The following is a 19,246-nucleotide window of genomic DNA, read 5'->3' as shown; positions in this document are numbered from 1 at the left end:
TGAGTCTCTTACCAAATTGGGCGTTGTAGTATCCCTCACTGTCAAGCAAATATTACATGCTTCCGGATCATCGCTCCTGATTCCTAGGTCATTTCAGCCATTTGAAATGGAAAATAAGGCATTGTAATGCCTGACCTTTTATGCATCGGATGGCTGAGATGAATTAGGAGCAATACTACTGGTGAGAAACTGAGTATGGAGATTCATGTATTAATTTTGACCTTTTGGATGCTAAGAATTAAGAGGCTCCTTAGGTCAGTCCTTCGGAAGTTGGAGGTGAGGTATCAAGATTATTTAGATTTCTAACGGATAAAATTTGCAGATACCCTTTTTGTAGATGCCCAAGTACATCCTTAAGAGAGCTCGCTCTAGTGTTTTTGCCTGGGAAAAATGAAATCATCTTTTCGATGTTCATCATCTGCTCCAAGGATACTTCTGAAAATAGATAGAAGCATATTTATTAGTCAAAATGCCTGGAGCCTCGAAAATGAGCCAGCTGCAAGTAGATGTTTGGCAATCTCTTGGTTGTGGTGAATAATAGCATCCAAATCATCGTAAACTAATGTTAGCAACTTGGTTTATGTTCAGCTGATGCAATAAACTAATCGGATGGAGGGCTTTGGGTCGTTTAAATGGGGTCGAACATAGGAAGGACGGACGGGCAGATGGACACGCTGAACCATGAGTGGAACTAACATCTCGATGAGGAGTCGGCAGGCGCAACGTGCGATGAAACAAATGTCGGGAACCCGTCTCGCCTCTCTCTCTCTCTCTACGTCACCCCGGGGTAGAGACCTCTGAGAATCAAGCTTTGATTTTTCTCGTCAGAAGAGGAGAAGCAGGGGCCCGAAATGATATCCTGGGCAGCAGGTTGCGGACCCCCGGCCCATGAAAGGGTCAACTTCATCGGTTGAAGAAGACAGTACAATACTCACTACTCGAGAACCCGTCCTGTACTCGTAAGCGAGAAAACTTCTGTCCCGAGAGTTTTTCTTTGTCCGGTCGAAATTGGCCCCAGTTTCTGGAAATTACAAATGAAAGCCAAAAAGGGTCTTCAAAAACGCTAGTCTCATCATCTCTTTCCATTATCAAAGTCTAAGTCCGAGCAAAGCAATAATGCATCTCGTGTCAGCTCGGTCAGGTTTAAGCAGAGAAGTACAGCGAACAGCGGACTAGTCAGCGATCGTATTTCAATTTTTCTCGTCCTGGCCCGGGAGGACTGAGCTGCGAGAGAGAGAGAGAGAGAGAGAGAGAGAGAGATTGCGTTGGAGGGTGTAAACGAGGTGCAAAACACAGTGCACTCCGGTTTTCTCGGGCCGGGCGTGGTGGTTTGACTGAAACTAAACTCCGCTCGCTAAATCCAATCTCCAAGCCAGATTACCGAAGCAAAACCCCCCTCCCCTCCCTCCACCTCCTCCTCGGAAATCCCATCGCTGCCCTTTCGTTTTCCCATTTTCACCACGTACCGTCTTTAACCATTGACACCTATGTTTTCACTCTCGCTCGGAAAGAATTTAAGAATTTAAAGGGGTCCAAGGAAGAAGAAGAAGCTTCCGTTGTTTTCTCCCAAGTCCCCCCCTTCTCTCTCTCTCTCTCTCTCTCTCTCCCCACCGTGAGTGAGCCCGAAAAAAGAAAAAGAAAAATCTATTTTGAGCAGCGAGAGGGTTTTAATGATGGCGGACGAGGTAGATTTTGCAGAGGAAGACAACGTTGATGAGAGCGGAAGTTTCTGTCAGTTGCTTCTGGCGAATGGGGTGGAGGGTGTAGAGCCCGCGATGGAAAAGCAGAGCTTCATCTTCCCGAAGGACAAGAAGTCTCCCCAGATGCTCTGTTTCGGAAGAGACGTAGCTGAAGAGCGAGGCCGGTCTCTGCTTTTCCATCAGAGCCAACAAGCCACGGTCGCATGCACTCCTCCTGCTTCTGCTTCACTTCCTCCTCCCTCCTGCACTAAAAGCACAAGCTGCAACGCACCTCGCAAGCCCAGGGTAAGCAGTACTTGCATTCCCTAGCAAGACGTCATCGTGCATATTGAGTTCATCTTGTTGTCTACTGAAATATTCTGCCTTTTCGTTTGTGGGGATTCTTTGAACAAGCAGAGGAAGAGAGGAGGGTCTAGTCAGGAATCGTTAGTAACTTCCAAGGATGATGTCCCAATCCGAAAAACTAGTAAAAAGAGCAAAATTCAGAGCCCTCCTTCAAAAGCTCTTCCAAAGGTCAGATTAACATGAGCAACATTTGCATGTACCAAATTAATTAACTTCTCTTTCTTCTCTGTCTGGGAAATCAATAATGAGCTCTGTTTCGAACAGCAGGGGAGGAGAGAGAAGCTTGGGGAGCGAATCCTGACGCTGCAGCAGCTGGTTTCACCCTTCGGAAAGGTGAAAACTTTTTTTTTTTTTTTAAATTTCTTGCATATCTGATGACGAAATAAATCCTTAAACGAGAAGACAAAAAACAAACAAGTCAAAATATGGGAAATCGAAGAGTGGTTCACTACTATTGTTTTGTTTTGTTTTGTGGGGAACTGGAAAATGTGCAGACAGATACGGCGTCAGTGCTGCACGAAGCGATGGGATACATCAAGTTCCTGCATGAACAGGTTCAGGTCCTGTGCTCTCCTTATCTCCAACAGCCATCCACACCAACCCACCTCCTCCCTGTAAGTTTATGATTTCTCTCTGTGTTTCTGTTTGCGTGTCTATCCTCAGTTCAGATATAAATACAACATCGACGTCACTCGCGAGCAATCTTTTACAAGGAAAAAGAGCATTATTGGGTCGGATAGAAATCCGGATAGGACAAATTTATGCGCGGATTCCGCATGTGACTCGGATATCTATTACAAATTTATGGGACTACACTTTGTTTAAGACACCAGTTTTTGTAAGAGCATTAGACTGCACGCTTGACGGTTTGACTTCATAATTGTCCCACCCGTGCTAGGCATACGCAGAACCTGTGGACCAGCGACATGGTCACGGGCTGGCTGGGTCAATGATGGGCTGTGGCCATTAACAGCCTGCCCTTGAACAACAATATAGGTCACACAAATCACTTTTCTTATGAGAAAGTTAACAGGGGTGCAACATTCCTTGTGGAAACAGGAGCAAAATATCAATCGGGAGTTGCCAGTTTGGCTCGGCAATTCGCTGTAGCAAAATTATAAGTTCGGTCGACAAAATTAAGGCCGGTTGAACTGAGAATGGTGAGGGTTTGGGGGACATGAAACATTATAGTGTATCGTGCTTTAGCAATATGATGAGTAATTGTATATGCATATGGTTTGATAGTATTGATTTTCCATCCCTAATGTAGGAAAATGATTCCAATGTCTCAAAGGTTGTGCTTCAACTAAATTTTCTTTTCCTCTCCATGATCTTTATTAGGAGTTTGGAGAAAACGGTGGACAAGAAGGATCAAGTAAGGACCTGAGGAGCAGAGGACTGTGCCTAGTCCCCATGGCATGCACTTATCACTTGCAAAGTAGCAATAATGGAGCTGATCTTTGGTCACCTTCAATGGCCACCAGCTTTTCTTCTTCTTCCACCAAAGAGTAAAAGAGATAGAAGAAATCACCAGCCTCAGTTTCCCAGTTTTAGGGCAAAGGTAGGGTACTTTTGGAGAGGAGTGATGGGACTCTGCTTGCCATGACTTTTTGAAGGAAAAAGGCCAAGGAAAGATGTGGCAAAACTTAGCATAAAAAGGTAGGTGAAGAGAAAACCAGTAGTGCAAAAGATGGTACATCTTCCTTTTCTTGAGGGTGAAGAAAGAACAGTACTGATGAAATGATTGGGGCGGGGAAATGCGAAAGAACAAAAAAGAAGTGGAAGGGCAAGTGTGGGTGTTTTGGTTGTTTTGTGATTGTGAAGAACAGAGTCACGAGCAGCTGTCTTTTTGCCCAGCTGCTTTGGCTTGGGCATAGGCTTGTGTCTTGGCTGATATTGATGCTGTAAGTACATGTGTAACTTTTCATTTTCCATAGAAACTGATTACTGATAACTTTCTAAAAAGGGTGATCATAGGTTCCAATGTTAGAATCGATTTTTAATTTTTAATTAAGTTTTAATTTTTAATTAAGAATGTGGAACGTACTCTATTTGCCTTAGAACTGATTTTGGAACTTACCCTATTTTTTGAATTGAACTTATTTTCAAGTTTTTAGAATTGGAAATCGGATCCTTTTTTTATTGGAACCAGGAGTTGGACTTGTTTTCATGGTCGGTTCTGTCTGGTCACCGGGTAGAATGGGACGGCTTGCTCAGTTGGAGATTAGCGAAAGCAAGGGGTACACACACTGAAAAGCCCGTACACCCACTGAAAAGCCCATCCTAAGGCCCGTAGTATAGAAAAGCACGGGCTTGAAAGACGGACTTCACATTCTACTTTGAGTGAAGCGAGAACGATAGCTCAATTAAGCCCAAGAGCGAATCATGCATACTCACAAATTTGACGTTAAAACTAAACAATTAGACCCCACTAGGGGCATGGTGCCTACTTGAGCTTACCAAGGCTCGAAGCGCGAATCGGCTAACGGTCTGCCCATATACCAGCTTTGGCTTCATCACTTTCCGAACGGACATCCTTTTTATAAAGTGAAGGTATTCGGCATCCATCGACATCTGATTAAGTCCTCATCGGATTTGGTAAACTAGACTCCCGGTCCGTCATACGGACCGCATAGGCCCATGGTTTCCAACCGAGATCCTAAGAGAATACGCGACCGTGGTGAAATCCCTACCCGTCGCCTTTCCGAATATTCTGAAATGGGTTTAGATTGGCAGCCCACTGTTTCATTCGAATCGTTTCTGACGATCCACCTGGAAAAGCCCATGCTAGCCATGACGGGCCTGGAGCACGGGCTCCTGGTTCTCTCCCGTCGCGGCGACTCGCCATTAAAAAATGAGCATGCTCTCCGACACTCGAATCACAAAGATTTGGCCCGACATTAATCTCCGTACTATTAAAAAAAAAAAACGTTGTCTGATCTCCTGCCATGCAACTTTAGGACACCTCATCGAAGTTCACGGATCCAGGGATTGAGAGAAAAGATTTGGACGAATCGCCGCCGCGCTTCGTGGACGAGGAAAGCGGAACGGTTGATTAGCAAAAGAAATCTCTCTTCCGCTCGAGGTTCCCCGTGATCCCCCTGCCTCGAGTAACGTTAACGACGTCAGAGGCAGAATTTAAGGAACCCGAAGGGAGGAAGAGAACATGGATCCCGCTTGCTTCGTGGGTCCATTCTCCATACAACTGGACAACATTGCCGCGTGAACCATATTCCCTGCTCTGCTCTGCTCTCTCTCTCTCTCTCTCTCTCTCTCTCTGAGCCCCACTCTCTCACTAGCCCACCGCCCTTTTCGCTCACTCACCCAACAGCCTTTTCCTGTCCCTTTCTGATTGCCCATTTACGGGTTCCGGGCTTGGAAAGGTGTCGTTTTTGTCATCTCCTTCGCTGGCTCGGCTCTTGGGCAGTTTCTCTTTCTTCTTGCCTGGTTCTCTCTGTCGGTGATGGCAATGGAAGATGAGGGGTGGGTTCTGGTTTCGAAGCCGAGGGAGAAAGATCACTGGAGCCCGAGTGGGTTGCCGGTGGGATCGGATGCAGAGGATCCCGGGCCGTTGAAGATAACGTCGGGCGAGCCCGCGAAGCACTGGACCGATGCTTTTCCCATCGGGAATGGGCGGCTCGGAGCCATGGTCTGGGGCAGCGTCCTCTCGGAGACTCTCCAGCTCAATGGTACTCTTTCGCAGTTCTTGCGCTTAAAATGCAGAGACTTGACGTTCTTGCTTGCTTGGTCTCCTGACGGGGAAAGACGATAGTTGGATGCTGAAAATGTAGGAGTGGAAAATCTTGGATCTTTGGAATTTTTAAGATTGTGGATTGTTAGTTTGTTGCTGGACTAAAAGAATTATTCTTGGACGGTTTAGAGTTGCGAAGTTTAAATTTTGATCAGTGGGTATTTGATTCTCAATATCCGTAGTTCAGACTAAACAACATTAAATTTTGGTAGTGTAGTTATCCTGCATTAACGATCACAATTTGGGGGACAATATTGCTTTTGGAGGCGCATTGGCGGATTATTGTGTCGTCACAATGCAAAATTCACGGGCCACAGCTGATGTGGACCACGCTTGTTGCCATAGTTCGTGGTGGGCGTGTATTTTGATCAAAAAGATGATGAAGTTGCCTTCATTTGTTTCTGAAACCTCTGCTGCAATGTTTACTGCACTTTAAGTGCTTTGTCATTGATGTTTAATTATAATGTGCTCGACTCTGTTTTTCTATCGTTGATCTTCAATGGGCAGGATATCCTGCAGTTTTAAAAGTAACAGGTTTTTTTTGTTGGGATGTGTCAAGAAAGATAAATAAACAGTGCCAATAGGAACTTAAGTTTTGAGAATAACATCCCGGCATCGATGTTGCTTTGCTCAACTCTGCTTGAAATTGACCATCAAGATCTCTAGGCTTTACTCTAGTTTTTTAAAGTAACATGATGTTGCTGTGATGCATCGAGGAAGATGGAAAAAAAGGATGATTGGATCTTAAGTTTTGAGCATAGTATTCTTCACCATCTCCACAACATAGTAAACTAAATTCTCTCTACGGTGTGCTCATCATTTCTTTATGCAGAGGACACGCTCTGGACTGGAGTTCCCGGCAACTATGCTGATCCCAATGCTCCTGAGGCACTATCCAAAGTCAGAAAGCTTGTTGATGAGGGCCAATATGCTGAGGCAACTGCAGCAGCAGTGAAGTTGTCAGATCATCCTTCTGATGTAAAGATCTCTCTCGATTTAACTTTCATTTTATGCTTTTGTTTTCTACTGGGTTTGCCGTGATTTGTGCAATAAACATTTCATTTTTACGTCACATTTAAGGTTTGCCCAACCTGGTACAAGGATGAATCCACAAAATGTATCGTTTGTTGTGTTGTCTAGTCTGGTCCTATTTCATTTGTTAAAGGGTTGGATCTGGCTAATGCCTGAGGCATGCATATACTCACTATATTCTTTTCACGATTCTGTTGAAGGTCTACCAACTTCTCGGGGACATTAAGCTTGACTTTGATGATTCCCATCGTTCATATGCAGAAGAGACATACCACAGAGAGCTAGACTTGGACACTGCTACAGTTACTGTAAAGTATTCGGTCAATGATGTGGAATTCACTAGGGAATATTTTGCTTCTTGTCCTGATCAAGTTGTGGTGATGAAGCTTTCTGCAGACAAGCCAGGATCTATCTCGTTTACAGTTTCTCTTGATAGCAAGTTACATCATCATACTTATGTAAATGGCAAAGTTGAAATAGTAATGGAAGGGAGTTGCCCTGGTCAAAGGATTTCTCCAAAAGTGAATGCAAATGATAACCCTAAGGGAGTTCAATTTGCTGCAGTTCTTCATCTGCTGATTAGTGATGGCCAGGGAACAATAAATGTTCTGGACAACAAAAGGTTGGTGGTTGAGGGTTCAGATTGGGCAGTCCTGCTTCTGGTTGCTTCATCTTCATTTAAGGATCCATTCACCAAGCCCTCAGATTCTCCCAGAGATCCTACTTCAGAGTCCATCAGATTTATGGAATCAATAAGGAAGTTGTCATATTCTGATCTTCTTTCGCGCCATCTGAATGACTACCAGAGTCTTTTCCATCGAGCTTCTTTGCAGCTTTCAAAGAATGCTAAACCTGCCTTGAAGGACAAGTCTCTTGAAATAAACAGAGTCCTGTCTTCTGCATCCGTCTCCTTGATCAAGGACAGTGATACTATTTCTACTGCAGAGAGAGTGAAATCTTTTCAGACAGACGAAGATCCTTCTTTGGTGGAACTTCTGTTTCAATATGGTCGATACTTGCTTATTTCTAGTTCACGGCCAGGAACCCAAGTGTCAAACTTGCAGGGTATTTGGAATAAAGATATCGAGCCAGCATGGGAGTATGTCACTTTATCCTGTGTTCTGCATCACCTTCATCAGTGACTTGTTGTCGCTGTCATCATTATCATCTTTCTCTATTTTGCCAATTTTTTCTGCTTCATGTATATAAAAGTTTTATTATGCTGATATATAAATTAGTAACTATACTTCTACCCTTTCACTCAGTGCTGCTCCTCACTTGAATATTAATCTCCAAATGAACTATTGGCCTTCACTTTCTTGCAATCTCAAGGAATGTCAGGAGCCCTTATTTGATTTCATTTCTTCACTATCGGTCAATGGAAGTAAAACAGCTAAGGTAAAGAGGATCTGTCTTTGTTATTATATTTCTTTTTTCACTTCTGGCATGCGTATTCTGCAATTACTTCAAGAGTGCCACAGATCCTGTCATGTTAAGAGGTAACAAAAGCCTCATTACCTTTTTATGTGATACCCTGCTGATGTAATTAAAAGATCTGTTTGAGCTTGTATTTCGCCAAGGTGGACTAATATTCTATTCTATTTTTTACCAAAAAGAAAAGACTAATATTCTATTCTATTGCTGCATGGAAGCACAGTATATGTGACTTTTGACCATGTTGTTGGCAATCTAGTGTTCCTTCCTAAATGAGGTAGTGGGAAGAGGACACAAATTGAACTTTGAAATCATTGCACCTATTTGTGTCGTGATACCAGGATTTTCTAGTTGATGGTTTCCTCGTAGTTGAAATCTTGATGAATAATTATGTTATTAGAGCCTGCTTGAGCCTTTATGGCCTCCAGTTGTTCAATCATCATAATCAATGTTATGGACATTTTCTTTAAGGTAATCTGGTATATGCTTTTTGGATGATTTAGGTTAATTATGAGGCAAGTGGTTGGGTTGCACATCAAGTGTCTGACATATGGGCAAAAACATCTCCTGATCGAGGTGAAGCAGTCTGGGCTCTATGGCCTATGGGTGGAGCATGGCTTTGTACGCATTTGTGGGAGCATTACGCCTATACCTTGGACAAAGTAAGGCTCATCTTCAAATATCAGGTTTAAGGAAGTTGTTGGCATGGGCTTGTCATCTGGGGGATTTGAATGTTTGAGAGGCTTATGATTATGATGGTTTTTTCACACTCCTTAATATCGCTTGTCTTTCCGTATTCAATGTTTGAGAGTTGCAAAGGTCACAGCACACATGCATCCTCATCTCCCTCTCTAGTAATTAAGGAATTGCTAATACTTTCTGCAACATTAGGATTTTCTAAAAAGTAAGGCGTACCCATTGTTGGAAGGATGTGCAGCATTTCTGTTGGACTGGTTGATTGAAGGTCGGGGGGGCTACTTGGAAACCAACCCCTCGACTTCTCCAGAGCACACTTTTACTGCTCCAGATGGCAAACCTGCGAGTGTGAGCTACTCAACAACTATGGACATCGCCATCATCAAAGAAGTGTTTATGGAAATTGTTGCTGCTGCCGAGGTGACTCTGTTATGCTATAGCCAGGCACTGGTGATTTGTTATCTTTATGTGTTCTCTAGTCATATCCATGTTAATCTTTATGCACAGATATTGGGAAAGAATGGCGATGCACTTATTCTGAAAGTCCAGGAGGCTCAGAAAAGGCTTCCACCAACAAAAATTGCAAGAGATGGTTCCATCATGGAATGGGTATGTAAAGTTCTATGGTGTCAGTTCTTTAGTACATACCATATCTTTTTCACATACTGTAGTGTAGACATGCTGGAGCCCTCATCTCTTTGGCCTGAGGATTTCTCTGTAATTTGGTAGGCGGAGGATTTTGAAGATCCTGATGTCCATCACAGACATGTGTCACATCTTTTCGGTCTATTTCCAGGACACACAATAAGTGTTGACAAAACTCCAGACCTCTGCAGAGCCGCAGATTATACCCTCTATAAAAGAGGTTTGATAGTATGACCTATTTGCTTAAGGTTTTTCTGTCTATTTATGAAAAAAAATGGTATGACATCAGAGTAGGGGTCGTTCAGACGTAAATTGAAGAAGTAGTTCCAATCAATATGCAAAATTGTGTTCAAATTTTCATGCAGCCTGAATAATTGTACTCGAGTGTGAAGCAGCAGCGTTGCTTCATAATTTGAAACATAATACAGGGGAGGAGGGCCCGGGATGGTCAACTACGTGGAAAATTGCGCTCTGGGCACGTCTCCATAATAGTGAGCATGCGTATAGGATGGTGAAGCACTTGTTCAACTTGGTTGATCCAGATCATGAAAGCAGCTTTGAAGGAGGATTATACAGTAATTTGTTCACAGCACACCCTCCATTTCAAATTGATGCAAATTTTGGGTAAGCATGTACGCTTCAATATGTCCAACTGCACACGATCAATTCATTTTGACGTGTTAAGAGCTTTGAGTTCTCTGGATGTGCAACTCATCTGAATTTGCGATGCTAGATTTGAGAAAATAGTAGAATGGTGACAAAGATATTGACATTCTCAGACGATTAGTATATCTAGTATTGCTCCTTGAGCCAATTTCACTGTACTAACTCTTTTCAACTTCCATCAGCTTTTCCGCTGCAGTTGCTGAGATGCTCGTCCAGAGCACCATGAAGGACCTGCTCTTGCTTCCTGCTCTTCCCCGGGATAAATGGCCCAATGGTTGTGTGAAAGGATTGAAGGCAAGAGGGGGAGTTACGGTCAACATATGCTGGAAAGGAGCAGAGATGCACGAAGTGGGCCTTTGGTCAGAAAATCACAATGCTATTAGGCAATTACATTACAGAGGAGCTAAAGTCACGGCAAAATTATCCCCGGGCAAAGTCTACACGTTCAACAAGCGACTGAAGTGCACGAGGATGAACTCTCTTTGAGAACCGACCCTTTACAGCAGAAGAGAGCATCGTGTTCATCCCTGGAACGTGTGAAAGCAGCTCTAGTAGTAATTCTTCGTTGATTGGCGGTCCATCTCTTTTCCTTTGAGGGAGTTTTGAGTTTTCACTACAGTAGACTGCCTCAGCTCAGCATGTCAGTTCTATACTTTTGGCATGTTAGCGTACCAAATGAGCAATAAAAATCCCAGATAAAACGGGCATTGTCGGATCATCATCGTGCAGAGATTAGCTCTAGACCTTGAATGCCGGCATGACACAGCTGAGGATGGACAACTGCAATCCAGGTGAAACCGTGCCAGAGCGTTGGCTTCTTTGTCTCTGCTTCAACCATAGCGTGAAAAAATTCCATGTCAATTACCCAAAAAAAAAAAAGAAAAAGTAATTGATAGTACTTCTTATTTTTAAGCATTTAATGAAAGAAAAAATAATGCAAATGATCTCTTAACTTTAACCCACGTTTAATTTATACCTAAATTATTGCTCCCGATGGAATGAAAACTTAATTTTTTTTTTATGGTTTAGGAACAAAAACTTCAGGGTAAGTTCACTGGTGGACTATTTACGTAATCATACTGTGACAAATACAGTATACTTAAAAAATTGATTTTTTTTAGAACGGGGATGTGGAAAGGTAAGGATCCACTGTCCATCGGATCTGTGCCGCGACAAACATTCTCCACCTCTCAAGAGACTTCTGTCCGATACCGTCATGTCCGGTTCGAAGCAGCAATCATTGTACGAAGTTTTCTTCATGACGACGACGTGCTCTTTTCTCGTCCGAAGGCGCAAAAGAAGCTCGACGTGCTTCGTATCTTCCGGTCGCCTCCTCGACGCTTCTCAACTAGCAGTCAGTGTGCTGCGACCGTGCGGACGAGCGAGAAAGGCCCGATCTTGATGGAGCGGGCGGACGAGCCCGAGCCTTTGAAGGTCACTTTCGGTGGGCCCGCCAAGTACTTCACCGACGCCGCTCCGATCGGCAATGGCAGGCTCGGAGCCATGGTGTGGGGCGGCGTGGCCTCGGAACTTCTCCAGCTCAACGGTGAGCCGCTTCTCTCTCCTTTTTCCTCTGCAAGAAGCTCTAAGAAAGTTTCTTTTTTTGGTGCTGGTGGAGCTATCGGCCTTCTCGTTTCCGTGGAAATGAAATTTATATATGCCGGTTACGAATTCTTTAAGGGGTGCGTAATGCCGGGGGAACAAGAAAGTTTCGATTTTTAATTCACTGAAAATCGCAACTTTTCGGTGTTTGATTGTTTTGACAAGTACTTCGGACACCCTTTAGGAAATCCTAGACAGTTCTCTCTCCGCAAGACCAATTTACCGGGAAATTTTTTCTCTTTCTGGTACTGCCTGATGTTCGGAAGTTACTCAGTACAGTCATCGTTCATGCTTGGAGGAGTGGTTCATTAGTGCTTTCTCGTCAAACTTTTAGGAATTTCCGACTTCTGAGATCAGCATTCTTTGCTAGGTTTATCAATTCTTGCGTTGATTGAATCTGGCATTGTCCTCGTAGTCTATATATACCAATTGCGAAGCTAATTGTCCTGAGGTACAGATTATAAATGTCTCGTGCTGTATAAACAAATACCGGAATCTGATTGATTGATCAGGTCATGCGCCTGCTAAGGTCTGATACATGTGCACATCAAGCTGATTGAATGTTGACTTTTGTGTAGAGGATACTCTCTGGACTGGGACTCCAGGGAATTACACTGATCCTCGTGTACCAGCAGTGTTAGCAGATGTCAGGAAGCTCGTGGATGATGGTGAATATGCTGACGCCACTGCAGCAGCAGTCAATTTGCTAGGAAATCTTTCTGAAGTACTCTCTATCTACTTTAACGATGATTTTTATTTTCATGTTACTACAATGTTGTGCTTGTACCAATGTTTAATTTCCTGATTCATGGTGTCTGTAAGCTTAATTAGGTATTTGTGATGTCACGTGCTAGTATACACTTCTACCAGAATTTAGACTTAGTGAGTTCACGGAATGATGAATTAATCTTACCTAAGCAACTCTCATAGTTGCTTTTCCGTGAATTAAGAGTGCGATCAACATTAATGGTTGATTGTGGCCTCTTGACATGATTTCTCAAGAAAAACGCAAGATAATGAGTCTCCTTCGTTCTATTATCGACCAAAGTTGAATTTCATCCGTTTATACTCAACCAAACTATGCGTGCCAGAATCAGCATTGAGTTAAGAGAATGTGGCTTTTCCTATGGCCTGTGGATAACTGTAGCTGGAGCTACATATCAGGTTCTGGAATATGTTACTAATTGCATAGCAAGTTCTTTATACTAATCTTCTGGCGTTTGTCTCTGACTGCAGGCTAATTGCTATACATTTACTTTTTGTTCTTTATACATGATCATATAAATGTTTTCTACTCATTACATATTTTCAACGATCCCCCTCTAACCTTTTCAATGTTGATGTAGGCTTACCAACTCCTCGGGGACCTCAAGCTGGACTTTGATTACCTCCATCTTACATATGCTGAAGAAACATATAGCAGGGAACTAGACTTGAACACTGCTACTGTGAGAGTTGGATATTCTGTAGGCAATGTACAATTCTCAAGGGAGTACTTTTCATCTTATCCTGACCAAGTTATTGTGATGAAAATATCTGCAAGCAAATCCGGATACGTTTCATTTACAGTGTCTCTAGATAGCCAGTTACAACATCATTCATATGTCGAGGGAAGTAACCAAATTATTATGGAGGGTTCTTGTCCTGGTAAAAGAATTCCACCTGAAGTAAATGATAATGATCCCAAGGGAATTCAGTTTTGCAGCATTCTTGATCTAAAGATTAGTGATGAGAGGGGCACGATAAGTATCTTGGAAGACAAAAAATTGAAAGTTGAGGGCGCAGATTGGGCTATTCTCTGTTTAGTGGCTGCTTCTTCTTTTGATGGACCTCTAACAAACCCTTCAGAGTCTAAAAGGGATCCCACTGCAGATGCAGTTCGTGCACTAAAATCAATACGAAATCTTTCATATGCTGAGCTCTATGCACACCATTTGAGTGACTACCAGAACCTTTTCCAACGTGTTTCACTTAAGTTAAGGAAAAGTTCCAGCTCTCCTAGTGCCATGGGAAATGCGTCCCTTGTGACCGGTGAACCTTCTTCAATTACTGATCCATGCAATAAGGGAAATGAGAGTGGTAAAATAACTACTGCTGATAGGATTAAGTCTTTTGCAAATGATGAAGATCCTTTTCTGGTGGAGTTGTTATTCCAATTTGGTCGCTATTTACTTATTTCTTGCTCGAGGCCTGGAACCCAGGTGGCAAATCTTCAAGGAATTTGGAACAAGGATGTTGCACCAAAATGGGAGTAGGTTTTGTGATCTCGATTTCTTCCAAATGCTTTTCTTTCTAAGCCAGATCTCTACTTTTCATATATTGGTCTAACTAGTTATCTAATGCGATTTGTTACTTTCACTTTCTTTTGTTTTGTTTTTCTCCACCCTTAATTCATTCTGCTTTGTTCTTGTCATCACCATGCTTTTCTTTCTGATCTTGTCACTCTAGATTATCATGCAAAGAGAGAGGATGATGAAAAAAGAAACGGCTTGCATGTAGTAGATATTACTTAAAATGCTTGTCAACAAACAGCATTTATAGTATCGCGGATGGATTCCGATTGATAGTACTTCTCTAATGCAGGGTGCTGTTAATGTTATGTGCTTGCAGCTACTTTTAGGGAAACTATGTGTGGACAGTCACTGACCGAATCCCCTCCTTTTGCTCAGTTCGGCTCCTCATATGAACATCAATCTTGAAATGAACTATTGGCCTTGCCTTCCCTGCAATCTTGCCGAGTGCCAGGAGGCTTTGTTTGATTTTCTTTCCTCTTTATCAGTGAATGGGAGTGAAACTGCAAAAGTGAGTATTCAACTTTAATGGTTCTGCAAGAATCTGCCTTCTGTGACTGCATAGTTTATATCTGTCAGATAGTTGGAAAATGAAAGCAAGTAGTTTCACTCTTCAGGAGCCAATGTCATCTGTGTCACAAGGCATTCTGTTTGAAAGGTTTTAAGCATGTGGACTCAGAGAATTATGAGATAAGATGATGGGTCCATAAGTTTTCCCGATGTTTGCGAGGTTCCATTCTCTTTGGTGAGGTAGATTCCAGCAGAAAAAGAAAATTTGAGTTTGAAAATAATGCTGTGTGGACCATTGCATTGCAGAAGTTCTGCTAGCATATTAGGTGATAAGAAGCGATCATGTACAAAATGGAACACGTGATGTCTGTCTTGATCCTTCAATCTCTGTGATTTTTCTAATTTTAAACCCTTCCTCAATTTTGAGAAAATTGTTGAGCATACTCAAATTCTCACTGTCAAAGAATCAGTTTGACCATGTACTAGCTCATTGTTGTTGACTGCAAATCAAAATAAAATCCTCTCTTACCTTGTCTGAGAATGTTACAGGTTAACTATGGGGCAAGAGGTTGGGTCGTACACCATAAAACTGATATATGGGCAAAGTCATCGCCAGTTTCAGGTGATGTTGTGTGGGCAATGTGGGCAATGGGTGGCGCATGGCTTTGCACGCATCTCTGGGAGCACTATAAATATACAATGGACAAGGTAGTTCCAATGCCACCATGTTCAGTGGAAATTTTTTTCTGATTTATCGTCTTCCTTTCCTGCAAGGCAGAAATGGATCAATGCTTATATCATGTACTTGCATTAATTAGCAGAGAGATTCTTTGACCTGATGGCATTACAAGGTTTCTCAGAGGTCACTATGCTATCTCAAGCTTTGTGATCTGAAGCTTTTTCGCTGTTTCTTTCTTTCTTTTCCTTTAGATTCCCAGAAGTTGTTTCCCCTTGCAGCACGAGAGATCACAATGATAGCATTAGCCTTGAGTGTGAGTCAAGCCTAAGCATAAGTTCTGGCCCTCTTATTTTTCAGCTCCTTAATGACTTTTAGGCTTTTTCTAGTTTTCTCTAGCTATTACTTTTGCAGATCAGAGTTTTATATCCAGAACTGACATAATAGCTATTCTGCATCAATAGGAAAAGCAATTATCATCTTCGAAAATCTAAAGATAGTCTCTTGCTTTATCTTGAAAAGCCACGTATTTATTATGTAGCTGCAATGTGCATCTCTCTCTGGTTATATCGGATTGCACTATTTGCTAGGTATGTGCTGAAAATTTCAGATGCTTGATATTAAACAGGAGTTCCTCAGGAACAAGGCTTATCCTTTGTTGGAAGGATGTGCACTGTTCCTGTTGGACTGGTTGATTGAAGGCCCTGATGGATACCTTGAAACCAACCCTTCAACATCTCCAGAACATAGCTTTATTGCTCCCAATGGTAAGCCTGCTAGTGTGAGTTACTCAACAACAATGGACATGGCAATCATAAAGGAAGTGTTCTCTGGAGTTGTTGCTGCTGCTGAGGTGAAGCCTCATCCAAATAGGCAGAAAAATTAGCTCTCTCCTGCTTCATAGCTTTTACAACTTTGAAATGAAGTTCTGAATGACAGGTTCTAGGGTATACCAATAGTGATCTTGTCAATAAAGTGCAGAAGGCTCAGACAAGGCTTCGTCCAATTAAAATAGCCATGGATGGTTCTATCATGGAATGGGTATGTGGTGGTTTAAATGCTTTCTGCTCTTCCTCAAGTTCAGCCCAAGAACAATCATTGTAATTTTTCTTTTTCAGTACAAAGGCCGCCTATCTTTGTGGTCTAACCAGTACTTCCTGTGAAGGCAGGCACTAGATTTCAAGGATCCAGACATCCATCATCGTCATCTTTCTCACCTTTTTGGCCTGTTTCCGGGACACACAATAACTTGGGAACTCACTCCTGATCTCTGTACTGCTGCTGAGAAATCCCTTTATAAAAGAGGTCTGCTTCTTGTGGCTGGATCAGTATTTAAGTTTTGTGTTCTTGATCATCTGGGGGCTGCGGGAGTGTTTTTTTTTTTTTTTTTTTTTTTTGGCCTTTTGGGGGGGGGTGTTGAGGTTGGCGAATGCTTTACACACCATTTTAAATGCAAATATTGGTCTGAGGAATGTGCTCATTCATTGGACATCTTTCTTTTTCTATACGACAGTTGTTTATTTGATTATCATGTGACTGTAACAAAGATCAGGCTAGCACAACTTCTCTGCTGCATCTTTCATAAGCTCAGATTAAATGAGAGTCTGAAGTGGTCTTCAACTTGGAACTCTTATGCTGTGACGCTGCTAGCGAGATAGTTGGATGGTTTTCTAACTTTTTTGTGATTGGTTCAGGAGAGGATGGTCCAGGATGGTCTACAACATGGAAAATCGCTCTCTGGGCACGACTCCATAGCAGTGAGCATGCGTATCGGATGGTCAAGCGTTTGATTACCTTGGTGGATCCAGATCATGAGGTGTCCTTCCATGGAGGACTATATAGTAACTTATTTGCTGCACATCCTCCTTTCCAGATTGATGCCAACTTTGGGTAAGAAGATATTATGTGTTTTCTATAGGGAATGATCATGGTGTGAACACAATCTCTCGGGACCAGTATATTGAGTGATTTATTGAAAAAACCCTTTGTTTTTCGATCCTCTCTTTTTCAGCTACAATGTTTCTCAAATTGGAACTCTGGAATATGATTGTGACTGCCTCAATTTTGAAACTTCACATATATCATTAGTCCCATTGGACATTGTAAATAAAGATTTCAATTTGTACCTTGTGAATTTAGAAACCTACACATATATCTCTCAGTGCTCGCACTGTGACTGCCTTAGACGTCAAATTTTTAGATGCAAAAACCATAGTTTTTCCTTTTCTTTTATGAATTAACGATGTGATATTTAACAATCCAATATCTACTTCATGTGACTTGAAAGAGTGTTACCTTTTGCCCATCTCCCATAGAGTTTGTATGACAAATTTCTTACTTTGAGTCGACTCTAGAAGAGATTCTTTGAAGTCCCTTTTTCTACTTAATATCCTACCATTCCAGTGAATGAACTATTTTTTGATAATTAAGTAAGAGCAATGGAGGAGTCCTGGGAATTGGTAACATTACTTAATCCGGTTTTTGCCTTTCATCTTGGATCAGCTTTATAGCAGCGGTTGCAGAATTGCTTGTGCAGAGCACTGTTAAGGATTTATACTTGCTTCCTGCTCTTCCCCGGGACAAATGGGGGAATGGTTGGGTGAATGGATTGAAAGCGCGTGGAGGGGTCACGGTCAACATCCGCTGGAGTGATGGAGACCTCAATGAAGTCGATGTTTGGTCGAAGGACCAAATCTCTCTTCACAAGTTGCACTACAAGGGAACTTCAGTGACAGTAGATATTGCCTCTCATAGAGTCTACACATTCAATGGACAGTTGAGCCTCATGAAGACATGCTCCCTTTAGGACGCTTTACGTCATGTGTTCCCAACAGAAGAAAAATAAAAAATAAAAAAAGAATGTTAGGAACCTATAAAAGTTTGGGACCATCCTTTCTTTTTGCTCAACTTTTATTTAGCTGTTGTTGCTTTTGAGTTCTCTCAACCTTATATGGTAATGTGACCTGACTACCAAGTAATATGCAGATTTACTATACTCATGCCATGCTAGTGTGCTCTGAAGCATTTTGTTGATTGGGATTGTGCAAGAGAACCTTCGAGAGGCATGGGAAGCAAAAATGAGATCCTCCGTTAGAAGTTTGACTGAGAAGTCTGTCAGTTGTGATTATAATTCACGCTTACTATTCTTTAATTTTTATGACATCACGAAAATTGGCCTGGATTCTGGATACAACGGTTCTAGGGCCGGAGCGTTTTCATCATTGTAAAACAACAGCATCTGTAATTCATGCATTGGGAAATCCAGTTTGGTACCTTCCACAGTTGGGAAGCCAATCAGCAGAGGTGTTGGCTTCGCGGTGCCTGTGATGAAAGGTCATCGCTGCTCTATCCATGAATATGTTGCACGTATTCCTTGAAACACTCAAAAGCAAGATGGTTCTCTAATCACGAATTGAATCCTTTAGTGGGCAAACAGCAAACTGCACCAGGCTTCCGTTCGAGTAATAGAAAAACGATTAACTTCGATGATCTGGGCGATGCCACTAGAAGATACAAGCTTTGGTATAGTTGTAACACTGTAATCTTATTTGCCCACCACTCCGCATCATTCTTTCATAAAATAAGTATATTCAAAGTCTTCTTCTACTCCTTGTTCACATCAACAGGAATATTTGAACTTTGCATGCATTGCAGAAACGTCCAAATGTAAGCAACAGACGGTCATTTTCCTCCCCCTCACGAGCATCTGTGTTCTGAATCTTTTCTGCCGATAGTTAACATTTGAAACCACTCCAAGAAACGATGATCCGACTTATCTCTCTCGTTTATATGTGTATGGCCGTTTGCGAGCCTTCTCATTCGAGCTCACTGATAAATGTGCATTTTATTGGCCCGTCATCAACACTTCTCTCGTCCTCATTCTCTGCAACTGTGAGCA

At 42.3% G+C, this 19,246-nt stretch overlaps 3 protein-coding genes across 5 annotated transcripts; all 3 read left to right on the top strand.

The window, feature by feature from the left end:
• Positions 1 to 1,308: 1,308 nt before the first annotated feature.
• LOC104418687 (transcription factor bHLH154) lies at positions 1,309 to 4,011 on the top strand. The gene is made up of 5 exons (XM_010030098.3): positions 1,309 to 1,985; positions 2,097 to 2,213; positions 2,313 to 2,378; positions 2,540 to 2,659; positions 3,387 to 4,011. Exons 1-5 carry the CDS (start codon positions 1,671 to 1,673, stop codon positions 3,555 to 3,557), a joined length of 789 nt encoding a protein of 262 aa, XP_010028400.2. The 5' UTR covers positions 1,309 to 1,670; the 3' UTR covers positions 3,558 to 4,011.
• Positions 4,012 to 5,095: 1,084 nt separating this feature from the next.
• LOC104418686 (alpha-L-fucosidase 2) lies at positions 5,096 to 10,987 on the top strand. The gene is made up of 10 exons (XM_010030096.3): positions 5,096 to 5,734; positions 6,629 to 6,774; positions 7,029 to 7,927; positions 8,094 to 8,226; positions 8,766 to 8,924; positions 9,154 to 9,378; positions 9,466 to 9,567; positions 9,688 to 9,823; positions 10,032 to 10,227; positions 10,452 to 10,987. Exons 1-10 carry the CDS (start codon positions 5,509 to 5,511, stop codon positions 10,753 to 10,755), a joined length of 2,526 nt encoding a protein of 841 aa, XP_010028398.2. The 5' UTR covers positions 5,096 to 5,508; the 3' UTR covers positions 10,756 to 10,987.
• Positions 10,988 to 11,352: 365 nt separating this feature from the next.
• LOC104418685 (alpha-L-fucosidase 2) lies at positions 11,353 to 18,352 on the top strand. 3 transcript variants are annotated; one of them, XM_018862859.2, is made up of 10 exons: positions 11,353 to 11,815; positions 12,450 to 12,595; positions 13,218 to 14,122; positions 14,541 to 14,673; positions 15,222 to 15,380; positions 15,959 to 16,201; positions 16,288 to 16,389; positions 16,518 to 16,653; positions 17,043 to 17,238; positions 17,851 to 18,352. In XM_018862859.2, the coding sequence occupies exons 1-10, from the start codon at positions 11,398 to 11,400 to the stop codon at positions 18,152 to 18,154; spliced, it is 2,742 nt and encodes a 913-aa protein (XP_018718404.2). In that variant the 5' UTR covers positions 11,353 to 11,397; the 3' UTR covers positions 18,155 to 18,352. The 3 variants fall into 3 exon arrangements, with proteins under 3 accessions (XP_018718404.2, XP_010028395.2, XP_018718405.2); XM_010030093.3 differs by having other exon boundaries at positions 11,383 to 11,815; positions 15,977 to 16,201; XM_018862860.2 differs by lacking the exon at positions 12,450 to 12,595 and having other exon boundaries at positions 11,618 to 11,815.
• Positions 18,353 to 19,246: the final 894 nt, after the last annotated feature.

This window comes from Eucalyptus grandis, chromosome 9 (genome assembly GCF_016545825.1).
Source record: "Eucalyptus grandis isolate ANBG69807.140 chromosome 9, ASM1654582v1, whole genome shotgun sequence".
Lineage (NCBI taxonomy): Eukaryota > Viridiplantae > Streptophyta > Magnoliopsida > Myrtales > Myrtaceae > Eucalyptus > Eucalyptus grandis.
The sequence above is the reverse complement of the archived record's forward strand: the minus strand, read 5'-3'. Positions and strand labels throughout refer to the sequence as shown.

Excerpts from the sequence above, each read along its gene's own strand:
- LOC104418687 (XM_010030098.3), top strand. The coding sequence starts at position 1,671 with ATGATGGCGGACGAGGTAGATTTTGCAGAGGAAGACAACGTTGATGAG. Across the intron at positions 2,214-2,312 it reads CTTCAAAAGCTCTTCCAAAG|GGGAGGAGAGAGAAGCTTGG; the intron begins GTCAGATTAACA and ends TTCGAACAGCAG. Across the intron at positions 2,379-2,539 it reads TGGTTTCACCCTTCGGAAAG|ACAGATACGGCGTCAGTGCT; the intron begins GTGAAAACTTTT and ends GAAAATGTGCAG.
- LOC104418685 (XM_018862859.2), top strand. The coding sequence starts at position 11,398 with ATGTGGAAAGGTAAGGATCCACTGTCCATCGGATCTGTGCCGCGACAA. Across the intron at positions 12,596-13,217 it reads TGCTAGGAAATCTTTCTGAA|GCTTACCAACTCCTCGGGGA; the intron begins GTACTCTCTATC and ends ATGTTGATGTAG. Across the intron at positions 15,381-15,958 it reads ATAAATATACAATGGACAAG|ATGCTTGATATTAAACAGGA; the intron begins GTAGTTCCAATG and ends TGAAAATTTCAG.
- LOC104418686 (XM_010030096.3), top strand. The coding sequence starts at position 5,509 with ATGGCAATGGAAGATGAGGGGTGGGTTCTGGTTTCGAAGCCGAGGGAG. Across the intron at positions 6,775-7,028 it reads TGTCAGATCATCCTTCTGAT|GTCTACCAACTTCTCGGGGA; the intron begins GTAAAGATCTCT and ends ATTCTGTTGAAG. Across the intron at positions 7,928-8,093 it reads GATATCGAGCCAGCATGGGA|TGCTGCTCCTCACTTGAATA; the intron begins GTATGTCACTTT and ends CCTTTCACTCAG.